At 39.6% G+C, this 22472-nt stretch overlaps 1 protein-coding gene across 1 annotated transcript in view; it reads left to right on the top strand.

Moving 5' to 3' along the window:
- Positions 1–22472, top strand: part of LOC111868883 (cadherin-23) — a 95242-nt gene that overhangs the window by 52112 nt on the left and 20658 nt on the right. Inside the window, exons 19-23 of the mRNA XM_023859948.2 lie at positions 2178–2263; positions 8127–8256; positions 9372–9494; positions 17721–17896; positions 20648–20749. Coding sequence (XP_023715716.1) covers positions 2178–2263; positions 8127–8256; positions 9372–9494; positions 17721–17896; positions 20648–20749 — 617 coding nt within the window. The remainder of the gene's footprint in view (positions 1–2177; positions 2264–8126; positions 8257–9371; positions 9495–17720; positions 17897–20647; positions 20750–22472) is intronic.

Raw genomic sequence — 22472 nt, 5'->3', positions numbered from 1 at the left:
TGAGGTGGGAACGTTACCTCGACTACGGACGTCGCTTAAAGTAATTAAATTTTGAGCTAAGGAAAAGAATGAATGAATTTTTAATCCCAAGTACTTTTTACGTCAATAACAAAGTTTTTGATACAATAAACATTGATCAATACGTTATTTATTACAGGATAAAATAAGCATAAATGCTAATTTTAGAAAACAGCACTGGAAATTTGTACTTGACGGTCGTAGCATTTCTGACACTCGCCATTTTGTCCATGTTATGTATTTACTTTTCAGAAACAAATTAAATATTATTGAATTCTTGAAAATTTTGCAGACAAAATCAGCCGACAGTGTTTCAATTAATATTATTAAATATTAATCAAATATATTATATTGTGAGTTCCAAAACTTGAATTCAATGTAATTTATTGTAATTACTCAGTATTTTAGGAGGATTCGTTTTTGAGACTCTTGTAAAAATTATGAGTTCCACATAACCCAATTGTAGTAGACATGAAATAATATAAATTCACATATCCTGTCAAATCCTAGCGTTAACATATATTATTGTGTTTAATTGCAACGCGTCAACTGGTTTTAAGTGACCGAGCACGAATATGGCAGACAACACACGGGTGCTATTATCATCTTCTAGTTTACGTTACCATTTAGTCTGCTACGTCCTCGTCTATCGAACTGTGTGTGTCATAACCCTGAATATGAGCCTTCACAATTGGGAAAGTCTCGAAATATATGATCTTGTAATATATTATTTATTTAGGACTATCGATAACTACTCAAATAGATACTTAATCTTTTTAATGTTAGTGGGTTGGGACTAAGTCCCTTGTACTGCGGCCACTTCTGATCTATTGTATCAGCCCCAGATGATAGGTGAGGGTGATTGTGGAGCAATTGGTGGAATGAAGATTGGCAGGGGAAACCGAAGTACTCGAAGAAAACCTGCCCCAGCGCCACTTTGTCCACCACAAACTCCACTTGACCAGACCCGGGATCGAACCCGGGCCGCCGCGGTGGGAAGCCAGCTACTAACCGCTTGAGCTGTGGCGCGGCCAAATAGATACTTAGTTATTGTTTTCTTTATTTCCTTAACAGTGAATAAAAATGATACATTTTAAATGATTATTTAACTTTGATGTCGATGTATGTGCTCCTTTTAGTTGTGCAATTTGTGATAGGTGTATGTTCTTAAAACAACCATAAGCCTGAATATCAGCGACGGTATATTACAGTTACTATATAAATTTATGTGTTATGACTTCTTTTCTAATGCAGGATATTGCTGTAAAATATTTTCTACACTAAAGCTGAGCATACACGTGGCACAAATTACTGACGTTATGAAGTCTGTTAATTAAAGAAACATTTACCCCCCAAATTACTCGGATTATTCTACAAACTTCGCCTCACTAGAATTTTCTTCAGACTTCAGGGATTAAATTTATTTAATTATTTATTTGTAAAAGGAGAAGAAAACCATGGGAATAAATATTGTGTACTTGAAAAAAAAACATGCAATGGATGTCAAAAAATGGCGATCGCGCAAGTTAACTCTACACCCAAAACCCATTTTCTATTCGGAAACTCCCAAATAACGATGCCATTTTCCGTAACTCAAGATATATGCTTGTATAAAATTTCTTTCCATTTCAACATTGCGAACGCGCTGACGACCAACGGCGCTCTGATGGATGATGTACGCCGTATTTTTCGAAACAGTTTCTTAAGGCTAATAGTTTGAACAACAGAAATGCCGGTGAGCTTTATATAGTTACTGCAGGGCAATATTTGAACCTAATTCTGATTTGGAGGATGAATTTTAGAGAAAATCTTGGAAGTTTTGAAAATTACAGCAAAGCAATAAGCAAACGACAGAAATACAAAATTGGAAACTATAAAAATTAATTATACTTTTATTAATAATGCATCTTTACTTTTTATACAATTGCAATCTGATTGAATAAATTCAGAAAACGGTCTAGCATACCCAAAATTGGGAACCAAGTTCTTACTTAATTTTTGTGCAGAATTTGTGCTGAATCCATTTCTTATGTTCCTGAATATAACGAAAGAGATACATAAATTTAATTGACCGAACAAATTTATTGAGGAGAATATCATAATCATACCTTCATATGATTCCCTTTGGGTGTGTATAATTCTACTATTTTATTTTTCAGACGTTGCGTTGCAGTACCTCACGATGTCAAATGACGAATTGTGGCTCGTTAAAGAGTTTACTGAGGACATGGAAAGGAGATTTGAGGTAAGAAACTTCACCCCCAACAGTTCAACGGTTGTCTATGAGCAAGCAGCGTTGCATTATCATGGCATAGAAGTCGTTTGATAGAGATCTGCTTTTTTACTTTTTTTGTGTTTGGCATAAAGAGATTTTGATTTTAAACGACAGAGAATTTGCTTAGGTTGCAAGAAGCTCATGGAGGTCTTTGTCTCGGTGCCTTGGTCTTAGATCACTTTTTGCATGGACGTTCCTTCAGACTGTTTATGATACTTGATAGATATCACGCTCTCTACTTGCAAGCGTGTTTCTTTGTTAGGCCGTCAGTGGATTGCGGGCCTCGTAGAATTCCGTGTGTTCATGTCTGTGCCACTAGTCTCTCTTTCACTTACTTACTACTTACTTACTCGTGGAGCTGAGCCCTTCTGGAGGAGCCGCCAATTCCGCAGCTACTCAAGAATTTCCCGGGATTTTATGGAACCCGAAGGTTCATTACCGTGTTCACAAGAGCCCTCCACTGATCTCTATCCTGAGCCAGATCTATCAAATCCATACCATCCCATCCTATCTCTCTAAGATCCATTCTAATATTGTCCACCCACCTACGCCTTGGTCTTTCCAGTGGTCTCTTTCCTTCTGCCTTTCCCACCAACGTCCCTTTCACTATATGCAATAAGTGTTTTGGTTACATTCTGAGAAAATCACGAATTACTATTTTACTTTTCTCTTCTTATTTGTTTATAAGAGATTAAATAAAAGTGTAAGACGAGCGCGTGAGGGCTTGCATGTGTTTTTGCTGTGAGAGGAAAGTTTAACTGATACCCTGAGTTAATGGTGGACCATGACAAAATTAGCAGTAATTTCAAGGGCGATAATACTGCAACAAAGAAATACATGTCCTAAACAGATGCCGTGCATTGAGTTAAAGCGATGTTGAAATGCTACAGCTGTCTTCTTTCCCTCGTTGGGAGCCACTTACAGTTGGTCAGGCCCCGCGGTGTTAGCGACTTATATCACTTTCGCCCTTTCAGTAGTAGAGTTTCGGAGAATGGAGGGCGCCGAGTTGGACGCGACCTCTTGTAACGGTTTAGTTTGCCGCCACGTCCGTGGTTGTAGAACTCATCTGCTTTGAGGTTAACCTTACCTCCTTCCTTTCCGTGGGTGTTGATATGATTGGTTTGAAAGGCTGAAGGACTTGTTTGGGCACCATTTAGTCACGAAGCGGCGGTGTCTACAAATTTGTAGGGTGCCTTCTGGCAAGGAGATGTAGCGGGGTGACTAGCTCAGTCTTGTGTCTGGTAGAACAGGGGATCAGACCCCAGGTCTTACCGGGCCTTCACTAGGAGGACACGAGGAGCACTGTAGGACACACGCATGCTGACATTGACAACAATGGTTGCACTTGCTGGTTCATTTATGGAAGAATAATTACGGGGAAACTGCGCATGTAGTCACACCGATATGCAAACGAGTACAGGTCCACTTTAATAACGTTAAGCACTTTATTGTTGGTTTTAAGTTGAATTTATAGCCGAAACTTCTACTATGATCCCTTAATAATTTAGTATTTAAGAGGGTCTAAATAAGTGGAAAGGCATTTCTGTGGAGCGGGGATTTCTGTTTCCGAATGCTTTTCAAGTCGAACCCGGAGTGTTTTTGGGAATTAATCTGCTCTGAATCAGCTAGCTTCTCAGAACGTCAGCTTCCACCAGAAGTTGCCTCCCTCAAATATATCTTATTGGCCTAGTTCAAAAATTCCTGGTCCCAAACTTTTGTATTTCACAATCAGATGGATTTGGTAAGCGAATTTAGCCCTTATATCACGAACGACACTCATGAGAGTTTTTTGATATAGGCTACATAATAAACTTGTTTGGGTTATCGGGCTAACTTAATTTTGGCTTATTGCTTCTCTTACTTATGAAATATCATGTAACCAAAGCTCTGTCGTCGTGTGTGAAACAGTCAAAAGTTCTAGGAACTGTTGCAAGTGACGGCATGCTCTTCACACAGCAAGAATGTGGTTAAGTCGAGTTCTGAATGTAAGAACCTGACTATCTCCTTAATCCAAAATCATGATATATAGCTTACAATTTAGCGGTCTTAACCAAATATTCAATAGAGTGCGCCTAATTATAATAAACTATTAGAATGCCGAACTGAATTTAAAGACAATTCCGAATACAACGACAGCATTCTAGCGATGAGATAAAAACTAAACAACGACGTGTATGGCAGCACGGTGAACAAGTGAACAGTGCAGTGGTCTCACCAAAAACAAAAGAAAAATTGCCTGATGATGGCCCATATGCGGTCGAAATATGTTGTAAAATGAAAAAAAAGTAAAACTAGAAATATTTTAGTAATTTGATAATCACTTTTAATGTATAAGCTATACTTTTAGTGTCCTAATGATTTTTTATGATTTCAATATCATACATATTTAAGTCACATTTTAGTGAGAAACATATTCTAGATGTTACATAATTGACGGGTGCTTTAAGAACAATGATAATTCTTCAATGCAATGGGATGGTAAAATATAAAATTCCAAATGATTCAGTGTTGCATGTCTCTTTGTCATTACCAAATACATCCGAAAGAAATATGCGGGCGATACAGCCTACCGGCGCGATAAGTGATATAAATAGTGCATTTTTATGCTGATATGCATCCTGCTGAAATGCCTATAAAATCGTCGGTCATTGTACCCTTCTGCACTGTCGACCCATCACAGAGGAGGCCAGCAAAGTCCCAATCCTCCTTTGAACCAAGGAGACATCATGCTTCTGCCTGGAGGAGTAAAGTGTTCCGCCTCAGTCTAAGAATGGGGCACAGACACTTTTGTTTCAAGTGTTCGTGGCAATGAAAATGAGCCTAAATTCCCTCCCATCCAAAAGTATTTTCACGTAGTATGTGTGACTACACGTGGGGTTTAGACTGGTGAGTAGATTCATTGTCCACTTACAGGTTGTGTCTACAAATAACTATAACACTAGCGCTATTTCCATACTTCACAATTCACTAGAGATCACAGTCTAGTGTGCTCAGTGTGTTATTAGAAGTTTCCTGGTAACGGCTCCAACAGTGGTTATTCCTCTGCCCCCTACTCAAGTCCCCTCTTCACAGACTCCCGTACAGAACAGGCTTGGTCGCCCCAGTTGTCTTCCTTATAACATATCTGCACGGACCAAGTAGAAACATCTCGTTTCCGAGAACACTTCTATTGTTACTCGTCGATTCGTTGCTGCGGGAATATATTTACCAAGCCGTTGCTCAGAAACGGCCTTGGTATATCTGCTTACCTAGAGGTCATCGCATAGTAACGGCTTTTCTTGCTACAGTATTATGGGTATTATGTGACGTATAAAATTAACCCTTAAAATGTAAACATTTTAATAAGAAAACACATTGTTCTCTCATTACTAAAATATTGGCACTGATCCACCTGTTCGACCGACCACGAGCTGCAACTGGTAATAGAACACAGTGTTAAAAGAATGAAAGATCTCTTTTGGATCTCAGGTTCTCACAGGGGCAAATATCAAGAGTTGTGTCTGGTGGGGTATAACACCGTACGGTCTAGTAAATATCTAATGAATTCCACCGAGACTATTTCAGTGGCCTCCTTCACAAAACCCTCTTTTCAATAATACCAACATTGCAGCCTCTAAAATTGTTGAGGCAAAACCTCAGTATTGCTTGGACAACGGTACCAAACTTAATGAAAATTGAAACGTAGATCAAGCCAACGGTGTCAATCATAAATTCATCCAATCAATAATACTAACATTACGGCCTCCCAAATATTGTGGAAATTACCTTAATATTACCTGAATGTCTTAACAATGGTCATGTTCATTTCGTAAGAATTTCATGGCATCCGAGGCGATCACAACAACATGCTTAATGGATTCCTTCCATCAGTAACACCAACATTGCAGCCTCTAATGTTCTTGAAGTAACAACATTAATATCACTTGAATGTCTGAATCTAATTACACGAATAACTTCATGAAACTCGGCATATATATCACGCGACCTAATGCCATCATCTCAGCGGCATACTTCACAAATACCGCCGATAGGTAATACCAACACTACATCCTCTCAAGCTGTTGAGATATTAACCTAAATATTACTTCAGTCCCTGAAATGATCGTCATAAATATTGGTATGTATGTCATGACACCTGAGTCAACCTAAGAGAGTCATTTTCATTCCTCCACGTGATCCAGATCGGATTTTGAGTCAACCCGACCTCCTATCCAATGGTTACCAGTTAATCTCTCTCCCGGGGTGAGGGCAAAGCGGTCGGGGCGTGAAGCTGACCACTTATCTTCATCTAATCCAGAAGTCAAGAATGATGGAGCTATATTTATAGTTAACCAAGTATCTTTATGGTTTAGTGCTTAATTAATTACGCACGGGGACAAGTTTACTTTTACTATATACTCCTATCTGTATCAAATGCTCCAAATTTAGTGAAAGAAAAGTGGGTGTTCAGTTGTTCCCAGAACTTCTTGTTTGGTTTCCTTTACCTCCACTGTTTCCTGTAGGTATTTGTTGCTAGTGAAAATGTACCCCAAATATTTTCTCCTGTTTTTCTAGAGAACCCTAAAAGATAGGTCATAAAATGTTAGCTTTAGCTGTTTCTGCAACGTTTCTCCGAAACACTTTCTCTGTGATAAATATTGTGACATGACGCCTGAAAGCCGTAAGAGTGGAGCCAGAGCTTAGCGAGCACGTTCCCGCTGCAATGAGTCACTGGAATAACCTATTGCTGTGCCACGGTTCTGTGAGTACGTTCCCATGTCAACAGATGAAACAGAATAATATAGGAACCGTTTGAGATGGTGATCTATATTCGGGTCACCTGGAAGTTAATTCAGTCCAGGAGAGTTCAATTATTCGCATTCATAAGGGAGTCCAGTGATTCAGTCATAGTGACTCTTTAGGCCTACAACTTCTTTATTACAACCGTCACAACACAATAAATATCAAGGTCAGTAGCCAGCAACGGCTCTGCCTTGATATTTGTTGTGTTGTGACGGTTAATAAAGAAGTTGTACTTTCTAACACAACAGGATGCATGAAATGAAAATTATAATGACTCGTCTTTCGTCACAGCGGAAGAGAAGGCTCTCTTGGTCCAGTAAGGGCTGGAGCGAGTCTCAGACAGTCATTGATTGTAAGCTCTTATAACTGACTGTAATTGTCACAGAAGTGCCAGTAAATCCAATCATCCAATCAAGACCCCGTTATTATTAGTCACTCAATCCCCTCATACGTTGCTATATTTATAGAGATGAAAGCGGAAGCCATTTTAGGCCGTCACATAAAATCGCCGGTAAACATATCAAATATGAAACTGAAACTGCTAGACCATTTTTCATAGAAATTTCTGACATCGAAAAACTTCTTTCTAGAACTTCTTTGTTTCTATGATATTTTGTCTGTTTACAAATCTACTGTTGGAAGACAGGAGCGCATAATAGAGAGGGACATATATATATATATATGTAGGACAGGATTACATTAACACATTTTAACTCTTCATATAAATGCATACCTCCCGAAATATTTTATTTACAATTTTTCTTACTATTCGGCAATATTTTATTTTATTAATCTGTTATATCAATATTTTTAAACCATAAATATGTTTCTTCTTTTTGAAGGACAATCACGACAATTTTACAGGCAACTGTAAATTTAATGAGTTACATTTTGAGCTTGTGACGTTCTTCCCATTATGTCAGACCGAGAAGTACTCCTCAGGAGTGCACTGTATAGACAGCTTACTGCATTTTTTATTTATGTGCAACTAACAATTTAAACACTGCATACACATGTCAGTACATGAGTTCAATTTTTGTATCTATTTCAGCTGACAGTAGAAGCATGTGATGGCGAGGAGGTGAAACAGTGTACAAGAATACAGACTCATGTAAGGCTGAAGTTAACAACAGAATACGAACCGACGTTCGCTCAGTCTGAATGGGAAACCTCATTCACAGGTAGAAAGAAGCAAATATGATTATTAAAGTAACTTCAGTAAACTATGTGTAACTATGCGTTAGAAGGCCGCGCCATAGCTCAAGCGGTTAGTAGCTGGCTTCCCACCGCTATTGCCCGGGTTCGATCCCTGGTCTAGTCAAGTGGGATTTGTGGTGGACAAAGTGGCGCTGGGGCGGGTTTTGTCCGAGTACTTCGGTTTAGCCTGCCCTTCTTCATTCCACCAATTGCTCCACAATCATACTCACCTACCATCTGGGGCTGGTACAATAGGACAGAAGTAACCGCAGTACAAGGGACTTAGTCCCAGCCCACTAACAATATAAAAAAAACTATGCGTCAGAGTTTTTCCTGAGAACCTAATGATCTTTCCATTTAGTCAAGGAATTCCTCACCTCTTATGAAAGATTTATTTCCGTGTTCGCAAGAGTTCACTACTGATCATTATCCTGTCTTGGATATTTCTAACCTCGTTTCAAATACACTCAGATTTAATTTTAAATTATAAAATTATGTTTATTATTCAGTTAGTATGAACATGACAGTCTAAGGTATGAATTATCTTCGCTCGCTCGAAAGCTGGGGTCGTGGTTTCGAATCCCACTCAAGACACGGATGTCTGTGTGAGCGTTTATTCTGTGTTTGTGTTGCAAATGTGTAGGTAGCGGCCTTGCGACGGGCTGATCCCCCGTCCAAGGAGCCCTACCGACACTGTAAAAAAGATTACGAAACTGAAGAAGAGACCAGGGCCCAACAGAGGCTTGTAGAGACATTGATGAATGAATGGATTCAGTTATTGCACGAAATTTTGGGATTTCCGCGTACTTTGGCAACTTAGACGCCTGTGCTGATGAAAATTTTATTTTGAATCCATCACAATTTTTTCACAAATGACAATATCGGATGAAAAATCGAGAGTGACATAGACAGTCAAGGCTTGCAGTATCTGTCTCTTTCGTCCCATTAAAGTCCTTTTTCTTCGATCCATTCTTTCATTTGTCTTCTACGAATACTCCTTTTCCGGTAAATTCGTTTAACAATTTTAATTAAGTGATTACTTTATTTATTAATGCCTATGTTAAAATATCCTCACTCATGAATTTATATGTTTAAACAGAAAATGTGACAGGATTGCAAGAAAAGAACAGAATTGATGTCGAGGTCACGGATCCAAACAACGATGAAGACTGTGAAGAAGAAGAAGAATGCGTTGACGATCTTTATTTTTATTTCATAATTGGTGAGTACATTTCCTTGTACATCTACACGCAGTGACTGACCACCCACTTTCTTCTGTAACAGGGGCCGGATTTTATGACCTAAAATATTTTTAAAATGACCGAAAAAATGCAGAAAAGAGCTATAAAAAGGACCGGAAATTTAAGAAATATTATATAAATATATATTATAAAAATGTATCATGTCATGGAAAATCTACTAATTGTTTTAAAATGTACTTTTAATCTTTATTAACACTGCGAACTCAACGTTATTCTTTTAAGTTCGTCCTCGTTTTTATGTTGAAAATTAAGCAATATTGATTGAATTTGAAGCTAAATGTTTAAATACGATTCTTTTCTACGGCGTTCGAACGCTTATCAAATGTACATAAACAGTATGTACGAGTATTCCAACATTTAAGTCTTACCGCATTCAGAGTTGCAATAGATGACAGTCAACATACGGAGATTCTCGAAGGTGAGAGAGCGCCTACTGTCCTACAGCACATTCTTGTGCTTGGAGAAACTCCTTTCCGCATCTGCAGACACAATGGGAGCACACTTGAAGTGCAACAAATCACTAGCAGTAAGTTCCTCTTCAATCCTGAAAGCGCTGAAGGACTCTCCTGTCAGAATTCGAGAAATGCTGCATAATTTTTCATAGCCCGAGTTTTTATCTGGAACAAGTTTCATTTTTCTTGACACCATTTTACCAATGTCCCTTGACACTTTCTCCAAACCATTGGCTATTTCTTTTCATCAGCGAGAGAGAATCTTCTAGCGTTGCTCCTTTCTCCTGCAAGCAATGGATTCCTTCTATATAGGAACTGAAATTTGCCTTTATGAAGGCCCAGCTGTCCTTCCATTTCGATGCAAGAGAACTGTTCCTGAGCAGCTTCAGTTGCCCTCGCATCCTCCGTCTTGATTGAATCTACAGTGTTTTTCACTACCTGAAACTGTTCACAGTAGTACAGTGTAGCATCAATCCACGTTCCCCACCTTGTAATGACGGGTCCCGGGGACAGTGGAACACCAGGAGCCATAGACTTAAAATGCATTTTACGAGCTGGAGCCTTGATGAAAATCTTCTTCGTCCACGACACGAGAGCATCCACTTGAGGAAATCTTGATCTCAATTTTTTACATTTTTTAAATTCGCTTAGTGGGGGCTGGAGTCCAACTGGGTCCACTGATTGGCCTATTGTAGCCTGCCCCGGGTAATTATGATGATGGAGAATTTGGTGGAATGAAGATTGGCAGGGGAAACCGAAGTACTCAAAGAAAATCCGTCCCAGCGCCACTTTGTCCATCACAAATCCCACTTGACCAGACCCGGGATCGAACCCCGGTCGCTGCGGTGGAAATTGAGCTCACTTCCTCTGTCACTCTATGCAGTGCACGAGCTAGGCAATTAACGTGTACCAATTTCGTATAACACGACTTTATTGACAGGCGTGTTTTAAAATATATGGGGCCGCATCGGTCACAGAAAGCAAGACGACGTCGTGACGTATACCCTCTGGCCACAGTAGAAAGAGTGACCTGTCAAAGAGTTTACAAATTGTGTAATGATTAACGGATTCTAGCACCTCTCTCGTAAGCAGAAACACTTCACCTGGTCCATCAATTTCCAAGATTCCACTGATGACATTTGCCACGCAGCGAGCCTCCGTATCGCCGGTCTCATCAATAGAAACGCAAATCTTCTTCCCATGCACTTTATTACTAATCATTTCCAGGATATTGTTGTAGCACCTGGAAAGGTAGTTTTTCCTGATCGTGAATTCATCCAGGATACAGACACCAGAGCAACACACGAATCTGTGAAACAATCCGATGACTTATTTCCACTTTCAGATGAATATTGTTGCAGTAATATTTACACAGATTTCTTTCTGTTCAAAATTTGCACTACCCGTATATGCTTGTCGCGACCGATTTGTTGTTGTTGTACTGTGAATCTTTTTTCTGCCGCTACTTTTGTTTCACACATCTTGCAGTATAAAACGTAACTGTCAGTTGAAAATATAACATCTCCAAATTCAGCTACACTCTGCTTTAACCGACACGAATTAGATGGCTTTGCTTTAGGCATCGTGACAAATGAATCACTCTAGCGCAACACAGAACTGAACTTTCCACACTGAGAACCTTTCGTCAACCGTATCTTTGTCTGTACGGTCAAGGGCGAGAAACGGAAAACAGACGGAGTTTTATTGAGCAACAATATGTCAGAAAAAGCGAGGGATTCCGACTAGAAATATTTTTAACTAAACAAATTTCTTTGCACAGAACTTGGAAAGGGACGCAGCCAGCTGCTGCCAGCTTAAAATATTTTATGATATGTAATGTCAGCACTTGTCGCAAAACGAACGGAAAGGACGGGACAGGATTATAACTTACTGTTGCATACTGTGGTAGCAGGCATTTGGGATGCGGCTGCAGGCTGCCTTTGTACATGCAGGAGAAAGAGAAAGAACACTTTTTTTTTCCTTGGCACTACAGCCCCAGTGGGCCTAGGCCTACCTCCATGAACTTCTCCGTTCACTTCGGTTTTTCTAGATCTTACACATTAGGTAGGACTCCTTGGGCGGGTGATCATCTCGCCTCAAGGCCTCTACCTGTACACAAACATAGAAAAACGCGCACACACAAATTAACATCCATGCCCTGAGTAGGACTGGAACCCACGATCTCGGTTTCCAAGCAAGCGAAGACAGTTCATGCCGAAAGAACACTTTACTTGCATATTATTCATATTCCTGAAAACATGTGAATAAAAATTCCCTAAAATGGCTAAAATGACAAGAAATACCCTTAAAAGTCCAATAATTTATCAATAAATTACCCCCAAACCGAAAAAAATTCCTAAAAACTTAAAAATGACGAAAAATAACAAAAAATGACCTAAAAATTACATTTCTGTAACCAGCAGCTCATCTTCGGGATTTATATATTTAAGGGCATCGAATAGGATACAAGGAAAAAGAGATGACATATCAAAATCCGGGCCCTGCTAATAATGTTTCATATATTTGTACCTTTTATACTCGTAATTTTTTTTTTTTTAATTTTAAAACATCAGGGGGAAATCAGCTGGGAAATTTTTCAATTTTATTTCCCTTTCTTCACATGATTTCATTTGAATAAAGTTTAATTCTAAAATTAACATTTTAATAATAAGTGCACATGTTTTTATAATTATTCAAGAAAAGTTATATTTAATGAAGATTCACACATTGCAATACTAAACGTAAAATATTACGCTGGATATGTGTGCTGTAGTAATCTGTAGTCCGGTGATACAGACTTAACAGATTTGATCAAAGCATCGTTGGCCATCGACTCAATAAACACCCCGTGATACTCGCACGCAACAATAGGACGAATGTTATAGCTCGTTGTTAGGCAGCAGTCAGCGCGACAATGGACTGGCGAGATTGCAATTACGCGACTTGTGTTTCTGTGAGATCCGTGCGGAGCCTATATTACCAGAATCTGTTGTAGCTTAAGTTATTGCAGTGCAGTGCAGTTGAGAGTACAAGGACGAGAATGGAGCATGTTCATAGTGAATTGTGAAGATTAATTGAGTGCAGATTAGGACAGAGGAGTGCAGAGGGATTGAAGACAAGATAGCAAGAATACTTCACAGTGATTTGATGTAACAGTGTCTATATTGAGATCCGTTACCAGGAGACGACTAGCTAAGAAGGAGAATCCTAGTGCGTGTGCAACGGTGAACTGAAAGTGTGTAGAATATCAATAACGTCATAAGTTAGTTGATTAAGAGAATTTGTAACCGAAGTGCCAATAAATCCAATCATCCGAACTGGAACCCGTTATTTTTGTCACGCATGCCCCCAGTACACGTTACAATAGTCTGGGCAGAAAATGGGTTAGATGAATTGAAATGTTTACTGAGGTCTTTTCTTAATTTTGTAATTTTTCCTATATGTTGTGCTCCCTTGTTTCAATTACGAATGTAGTATTCGCGGTACTAATCAAAGGCATAAACAAACCGTACTTCTTCGTCACAAACACATAGCATCACCTAACCTCGAAACTAATATTAACTGTCGTGCGGTATGGATCACTTCCCTAAAGATCTAATGAATAAGTTATTCGAGACATTACTGATTGAACTGCATAAATTTGCACTACTTTATTGTGCTTTGTTACATTTACGTCGTATCGACATACGTTTCAAATGGAATTTACAGATCTTAATGAGATATCGGCTTCGGTTACATAATTACTTTCAATATATTGTAGAGTGCAGTGCCGTTCATATGCTACGATTGCGAAATGGGGCATGCATTTCTTGGTAAAGGTCGGTAAACACGTCAACAATATCCGGGCTATCGCTAAGTAAACAACAATAGAAGAACTGTTGGGGGAGATGTTTTCTCTTTGGTTCTCCCCGGGACTATGCAACGAGGACCCCACGTCAGCTGAACGGAATTGAGTTAGATGAGAGTTTGGAGTTCAGTTGAGTTCTGCAACGGAGGCTGAGAAGAGATGACAATCCAGTTAGCTGCGAGCCGAAAGTCAGTCTGCTAAGAAGGGATTAGGAGGTTGGTGCGAAATTCCCGCCAGCCTGGGAGTTAGTCAGTCAGAGCACCGCGAGAATTCAGTTGCGAGATTGTCGCCTGGTAGGAAGGACCTGAAGGTGAGAAGCTGAAGGATCTTCATTGCTAAAGTCCGTTGGTAGGATACGACTAGTAAAATCTGAGAAGACATCGTGTGCTAGTGTGTAGATTAATGGTAGCGATGTGGCTACTTGTACACGTACTTCCGAGTTGTGTCAATAAATCCAATAATTAGTCAATATCCTGTCTACCGTCACATCCCTAAATTGTAACAATATAATTGTTACTTTTAGCTATGTTATGATGCTCGATTCATCCATGATATGTATACAGTGGCCTTCTTGTAATGCATTCAATTTCACCTGTTACAACATAACAACACTCGCAGCTAAGAAGGGAACACACATCACAAGACACGGTTTACACAGAATATAAGAAAAACGACCCCCATAGTGGAAGAACCACACGCAAGTTTTAATTAAGACACATAAGATGAATGATCTTAACAAGTTTTAGTGTGTGTAAATTTATTATAGTTGACAAATACGCACCTTTTAAATACTTTTATAAAGACATATAAAGGCAAGCATTGCAATAGATTAGCGTACTTAGGGCACCTGATGATGGCACTATGTTGCCGAAACATGTCGTGAAGTAACAAGTGAAACTGAGTGCACTACAAGACGGCCACTGTATACATATCATGGGTGAAAATCAGTGTAAGAGGACGCTAAAATTCAACATTATGCTCGATTCGATTAATGTAAAGAATGGCAGGCAGATGCTCGTAAACTTATGGGATGTAACACCGTGTGGTCTGGTAGAGAATTACTGAAACTCGAAGGAGCTGGCTGCCGTCAGATTCATGGTTGGAAAGCGCCGACAAAATAGTACTGAGAGATGAAGATAGAAGGATTGTTCCGTGGCTCACATTCAACTACTAGGGTTGAAGAACACCGTATATAGAATAATTGTTCTTGGAAAACACCCCTTTAAACGGACATAACTACTAACACTGTTCTAGGTACTCTTAATGGTTCGTATAAGGCCCCAGTCGTGTTCCTCCCTCTGCCTACATCAGGACTGGTTTCATGCGTACCATGATGTAAACTTATATCCTGAAGTTGGAGGTGGTAGGCTCCTCCGAAACGTTGATACCTACTAGACTACATGTCACTACCTTTCAAAAGAGAGAAATCGCCATTTTCACTGTTATGAGAACCTAAAAACTCACAACTTTATTGTTGAAATTCGTGAAGAATTCAACACGTAAATCTCTTTAAGTTATTTGGAGATTAAACATATGGACAGACGAATATGACGTCCCACAACGTTCACATGCATAGAGAAAGGGAAGCAATATAACAAAAACTTCTCAGAAGGTCCACATGCACCTCGACAAATACTACGTAAGTTGTTCTTCCAATATATTGACACGCGTATGGGTGACTTTTAAGACGAGTTTTGGATTGGATGTTTGGATTTATTGACACCTTATTCGCACAACTTGGAACTACAGAGAATGAAGCGCTAACGCTATTCTACACACTTTCCAGTTTACAGTTGCACATGCACTAGCTTCTCAGCCTTCACTAGTCGTATCCCAGCAACGGATTTATCACAGTCTCACTGTCACTTCAAATCACACGCGACGTCTTCTTTGCACAGTCCAGTTCCTTTCTGTTATTTCTGCAGCTGCCAATTCTGGAAACGCCACTCAGTTCAATTCCTCTATTGTTCTATACTCCGGCCGTACTGGTCCGTCTTCTGACTGTGGCCTCTTCGGCACGGACTCCACGGAAACCACCATCTTTTATTGTTTACTGGTCCGTTATACGAGCAATGAAAGGCCTATTTTTCCGCACGTTTACTTCTGTGGGAATATGTTTAGCGGGTCGTTGCCCAGCAATTAGTATGCACGTCACAATATCATACTCGTACATCATGAGCGAGTTATCCAGTTATGCAGAAATTAATATCTTGCATTATATCTAACTTATTATGCCACAAGAATCAGTAACAGTTCACTAAGGCTTAAACAGAGTGCTGACAGCTTGAATCCATTCATATTCACAAACAATTTTATTCAGCCTCCTTGCCCAAAGGACTTGGTGTCAGAGATATAAGTTGTTACGCACTTAATTGATTAGCTTATTCGGCTTCAGGTAACGTTTATGTTTGTAAATAAGTTGGGTTTGAGTGCTAGAGTTCGGGTAACTTCATGAAGCAGATAACCGGCCGATAAATTAGCGAGTGAATGGATAATTAAAGCCGATCACAGTGTCCGTGTAGTCTAAGACGTGAATTTTTTCGCTTGTTCTAACGCTGGGATCGTGAGTTCGACTCCCAATTACGACATGAATATGTGTGTGTGTTGTCCTGTGTGTACGCAGCGCTTTGGTACAGGCTGATAACTCGTCCAAGGAGTCCTACCGACAGCGCAGAAATGATTACGAAACTGAAGAAGAAGCCAGGACCCAACATAGGGCTGTAGAACCGTTGATGAATGAAATGGATAATAAAATGTGGTAGATGCTCGGGTCTGATGGAACAAAGATGCCTCAGTCCACGGTCGGTTAACGGGATCGCCAGATCCTCGTGCCGACTGAACACTGTCGTTACAAGAAAGGCGTGGTTTACTGATCTACCACCACGAACAATTACAATTTACATTATTCGGTGAACTTTAATTATGCTGCGTTATTTAAGTAGCTTTCAAGTAAGACGCAATGCACATGAATTACAACAAATTTGACTTATTTACAGAGTTTCGTTATTTTCTATGCCGCATAATTAATTTGGTTCTAGACGAATGAACTATGAATTTGCTGCAAATGGCCTTTCTCGAAGACATGTAGTTATGGGGTTCTTAAAGTATATTATGACGTGTATTAGTGACTATATACGGAGTTTCGGATTGGATGATTGGATATATTGCACCTTATATATTCACAGATTTCGGGACTACAGGCAATACAGCGCTATCTCTATTCTACACACTTTCCAGTTCACCGTTACACACGAATTAGGGTTCTTAGTCTTCAGTAGTCGTATCCTGGCAACGGATGGCCACATAGTCGTTATACGAGTCTTACAATAACTGCAGCACATATGAAGTCTTCCTCGCATAGTCTAATTCCTCTCTTGCCATTTCTATTCAATAAGCTATGACTGCCATCTCCACAACTCGACCCAATTCTAATTCCAGCTGCGTAAGATCCTCGTTATATAGCCTCGAGGCGGACAGACAGAAAACACCGCTTCCTCTATTGCAGCAAAGGTGTGTTTACAGCCCGTTGCATAGCGACGGAAGTTATCAGATTGTTGTCTGCTTATCCGTTGCCGCAGGAATGCATTTACCAAATCTTTGCCTAGACACGATATGTTACTTTATATCCAGAATTCCGAGGAGCGCGTCCCAAACACGTCTGATACTAAGTAAAAACAGCGACTTCTCACAAGTCATTTGCCTATGCTGGCGTTGTGTCTTCCCCTTGAATAAATTTAATTCGTAACAGAAGCACTACGAGAAATACTGGCATGCACCTGATCATTTTAAACTGAACTATTACGTCAGTTGAGTTTCCAATTTAATGAATTTAAGGCGTTTCATTTCAGTAGCGTTAGTCATCAGGTTTTCGTTATAATTTGTTTCAGCTGGAAATGACGATAATTATTTCAGTCTGGAGAGTACCACTGGAGTTCTCTCACTGAATAAGCAGCTGGACCGAGAAGCTGTGGAGGTCTACACACTCACTGTTGTTGTCACTAACTTCCCGGATGGACCGCAGGGTCAGCTGCAACAAAAAAGCCAACTAAAGGTCACCGTACATGTAAGTATGTAATTAAATTCATTTATATAGTAAATTCTTTTGTATTTGATAGTGTATGTATGAGGGATAGGCCTTCTCGGCCCTTGCACCGCGACCTACAGTGGTCTATTGTGCTTCTGATGGTGTATACTCAGATGTTTAGTATAACACCAACTTCGTCCTAATTATTTCCAAGTAAAATACTGTATATTTTGAGGTTATGTTTGTGTAAGTGCATGCGATTGCGAGGATGATGATGATGTTGACTTACGAAGGATCCGAAAGTCGTTGTGTCCTCGTTTAAGGATATTAAAACTTTCAGCCTCTGGGTAGAAAATTTGACACAGGAAGTCTAAATAATGAAGTAGGATTGCTGACCACGCATTCACAGTTTTCGATTTTGAAGTTGTGGGAAAGAACATGTTGCTAAAGGGTGGAAGGCGTAACGTAACACAAAAAATTACATCTTGAGAATAGGCCCTTTATTTACTTGTATGTTTGGTTATTGAAAGTAGGTAATTTTTAAAGCCAAAATTTTATCAGAACTTATTTCTCCAGGACACTGAAACTTATCTTGACACTTCGAAATGAAAATCATGACGCCAGACAAGAAATGTACGCACTTTCACATATATATAATTTAGAAGTCTTTCCACTTGTTAATTACTTACTTACTTATGGAGCTGAACCCTTCTTGAGGAGCCGCCAATTCTGTAGCTACTCAAGAATTTCCCAGCATTTTATGGAACCCGAAGGTTCATCACCGTGTTCACAAGAACCCTCCACTGGTCCCTATCCTGAGCCAGATATATCCAATCCATACCATCCCATCCTATCTCTCTAAGATCCATTCTAATATTGTCCACCCACCTACGCCTTGGTATTCCCTGTGGTCTCTTTCTTTCTGGCTTTCTCACCAATATCATATACGCATTCCTTGTCTCCCACATTCCTGCTACATGACCTGCCCACCTCATCCTCCTTGACTTGATCACTCTAATTATCCTTGGAGAAGATTACAATTTATGAAGCTCCTCATTATGCAGTTTTCTCCAACCTCCTGTCACTTCATCTCTCTTTGGTCCAAATATTCTTCTCAACACCCTGTTCTCAAACACCCTCAGTCTATGTTCCTCCCTTAATATCAGAGACCAAGTTTCACACCCATACAGAACGTCTTTCCACTTGTTACTTATAAATATTTCTGTACGGGTAAGAGAAAACTAGGCGAGTTATGTAATTATATTTGACTCCTTGCTGAGGCACACAGGAACTCGATCAGTACCAAACATCACACGATGAAGGGGTAGACGAGGTGGGCGGCTGAGAAATTCCACAATTCCAGACACCGAAACTAGACAATTCACTCTCTGGCCTCCTTCCCTTAAAGAGGCCCATACACGTACGAGTCTGGCTCGCGAGTCCGACTCGGCTCAGGTTCCAATGAGCCAAATTCGTCCGTATGTGGGTCGCAATGTTGGGAGTCAGTTCTTGCGTGTGTCGTGAAATTAACCCGAGCCCGGCTCCCGAATCAAGCTCGCCGAGCCAGACTAGTACGTGTATGGGCGCTTTCGGGGAAAGAACCCATACGCGAAGCGTAGGAGACTGGCTGTCTTTAGAACTGACTTGGGTTTGGGGGAGGGGGTTACAAAATTATGTGTGCCCACGCCGTGAACAGGACATGGTCCATGCATCCCTTTGCCTGTCAATTTATTAAGATACATGGACTCTTTTATTTTTTGATTCGTAGGGCAGATAGTAAATGTATTGTCACGTGTTTTAGTGACTTGTAGATGGGGTTTGGATTGATGAATAATTTTATTGGTTACTCCCAAGTCGTAACGACAAATAATTATAACATTCTAAGGATTACTATAATTATAACACGTTGTAACTGCAAATAACTACACCACTCTAAAGATTATTAAGGAACATTCTGAAGCCCTTAGAAGTGGTGAGTGGAAATACAGTTTTAGAGGACATCGGGAGAATAGAATAGCTGGAGAAATTAGTAGAACACAACAAACTAGACCCGTACCGGCATCCAGAAGAGAGTAAGCCAAAAACATACAAAAGAGAACTTGAAAATAAAAGCAAAGGTAATACCCACCAAAGAAGGCTGGCTGGAAGAGGACAAAGATTTGGGAGGAAATCGAAGAGGAAGACGGGATCGACTTAGAAAGAGGGGGGGGGCATGTCCTCGTCCAGAGGAAGGGGATCCCAGAGGACAAGAATAAGAAAATCACTTGCGAAACAATCTCGGGCCCGAAACGAAAGCCAACATTCGGCTTACAAACACGGCGAATGTGACATAGGACCCTTCAAAGTGCTCATTCATCCAGACACCTCAGTCATTGCAGCTGGTCTCCGGGCCGAGACTCGAACCCGAGAACACCAAAATAGGAAGCAGGACTCTTACTTGCTACCTCTCTGACTTCATCAGTATGACACAATTAAGTGATTTGTATATAACCAGAATTGTTTTATTGTATAATATTCTTATTGCTAAGTTTCTGTGAAAGTATCATTCGCCCCTGAACCAAATCGATAGCTCTGCTATTGATAAGCAACTGTGATGTATGTGTCCAAGAAATAAAGGCCACTGTATCAAATTTGAAAGTGCGAATGGCTTGAAATTTTATATCCGTCAGGAAAGTATTTTGCTAGAGAAATAAACCGCCATATACCGCCATGTTATGAAGGACCAGACTTAGATAGTTAGGCGCCACAGACTATGTTCTAACGACTGTTTCTTTAAATTCCCTTTTCCAGGTCACTGATGTAATTGACACGCAACCAGCCTTCACGAAGCCATTCTATGCAGCTGGCATTAATACTGGAGATAAAGTGAACGATATTGTTACAATTTTCAGTGTGAGTATCAAATTTCCATTGAAGTTTCCATCCGTAAAGTCACAAAGAAACTGTAAGCCATGTCGGTATCACAAGTGCGTTATATTTTGAAGCCATCTGTAGACACGTCTGTAAATGTTCATCAGCCTACCAACTATCTTCACGGTGGTCATGAGGTAATCCCAGTCATAGTCTGGATATGCATTATGATTAAATCTGAAGGCTACAATATTTGCAGTTTCAAAATGGTCAATGGGAGACGTCCTCCAGTCATTTCATTGAAGTTTTAAGACCAAAATTTCATTCAACGACATACTTTTTAGTTTATCGTTCCATCTATTAGATATTTCCGGAAGTCCATCATAAATATATACTTCTGCGCTTTCTCTTTTCCTCTGATTCGAAATAAATATCCAGGACGGTATAATACCTTATCTTCCTTTCATGTGCTAAAGTTGTATAGAGTTTACTAATGAAACTTGCGCTTGAAAGGTTGTGGAATCATTTACCTAACTAATACAATATCGCGGCAAAGCTGCAGGGGCTGGAGAAGCCCAGGGAAACCCCCTGGTCTCCTGGACAATATTTGAAGCCGACACCTGCGGAATACGAGACAGAATTCGATCATGATCATCTCTTGTAACATATCCATACCAATGTCACATCAATAATACGTGATTTATGTGTAATAAAAATTATCTCACTTCTTAATATTCTCCTTATGAAATATATATGGAAAGTGTTGAGGTTTCAAATATTTGTGTTAGTATTAGTTTCTAATTGCTTTAAATTTATGCTATTCCTTTAGATTAAGAGCCTTGCCTCCATCTATGAGCTGATTGTCTAGAAAATGTGGAACTTCAACATCTCACAACCCTATGGGACTCCACAGGGATAGCTTTACTTTACTTTTACTTTTTTATTTCAGATTAAGAAGCCACTTTCGGAAATCATACCAAAAAATTAGTAAAGTAATTCTGTTGTATATTTTTACCTCTTTGCTAAATATTTATAAATTATATGAGATAATAGTAATTGCAGAAGTGAGGTTGGCCTTCCACAACAAAATTATACATGCATTCAAATTTGAACTAACTGTGTAGTTCTGTCATTTTGTACTGGGGAACTGGGATGTGCTTTAAAGGACTGAGCTTATTGTGACAGATGTAAGGCAAATAGCTTGAAATTTCCTATCCGCTTCTGGAACTTATTAGGAAGAAACTATACCACCATGTATCGTATGTTAGAATGGACCAGACTTGGAAAGTCAGTCTGCGTATATGGTGCATTTGGNTTTAACAGGAAAGGGTTTATCTCCCCAAAACAAATTTGAACCATACTGGTAGACTTCATTTCTTATAATATTATATTTCAGCATCCTGTTACACTCACACAATATATATGGATAAATACCGTCTTAAGTGCAACAAATTTTATTGTAGTTTTTACTTCTTTTCCTCCACCACACTACATGTTTCGGCCCTAAATGGCCATCATCAGGTGTGTATCACTCACGTAGCTGTTACACTGCTTGTTAAAATTTAAAATTACCAGTCTTTCTAATTGTATAAAATCTTTGTTAATCTACACGCGTCGATTTGATTTTTAAATTAACAAAATTAAATTAACAAAGATTTTATACAATTAGAAAGACTGGTAATTTTAAATTTTAACAAGCAGTGTAACAGCTACGTGAGTGATACACACCTGATGATGGCCATTTAGGGCCGAAACATGTAGTGTG

Source organism: Cryptotermes secundus, unplaced genomic scaffold (genome assembly GCF_002891405.2).
Source record: "Cryptotermes secundus unplaced genomic scaffold, Csec_1.0 scaffold592, whole genome shotgun sequence".
Classification (NCBI taxonomy): domain Eukaryota; kingdom Metazoa; phylum Arthropoda; class Insecta; order Blattodea; family Kalotermitidae; genus Cryptotermes; species Cryptotermes secundus.
This window is presented reverse-complemented; position numbering and strand designations above follow the sequence as displayed.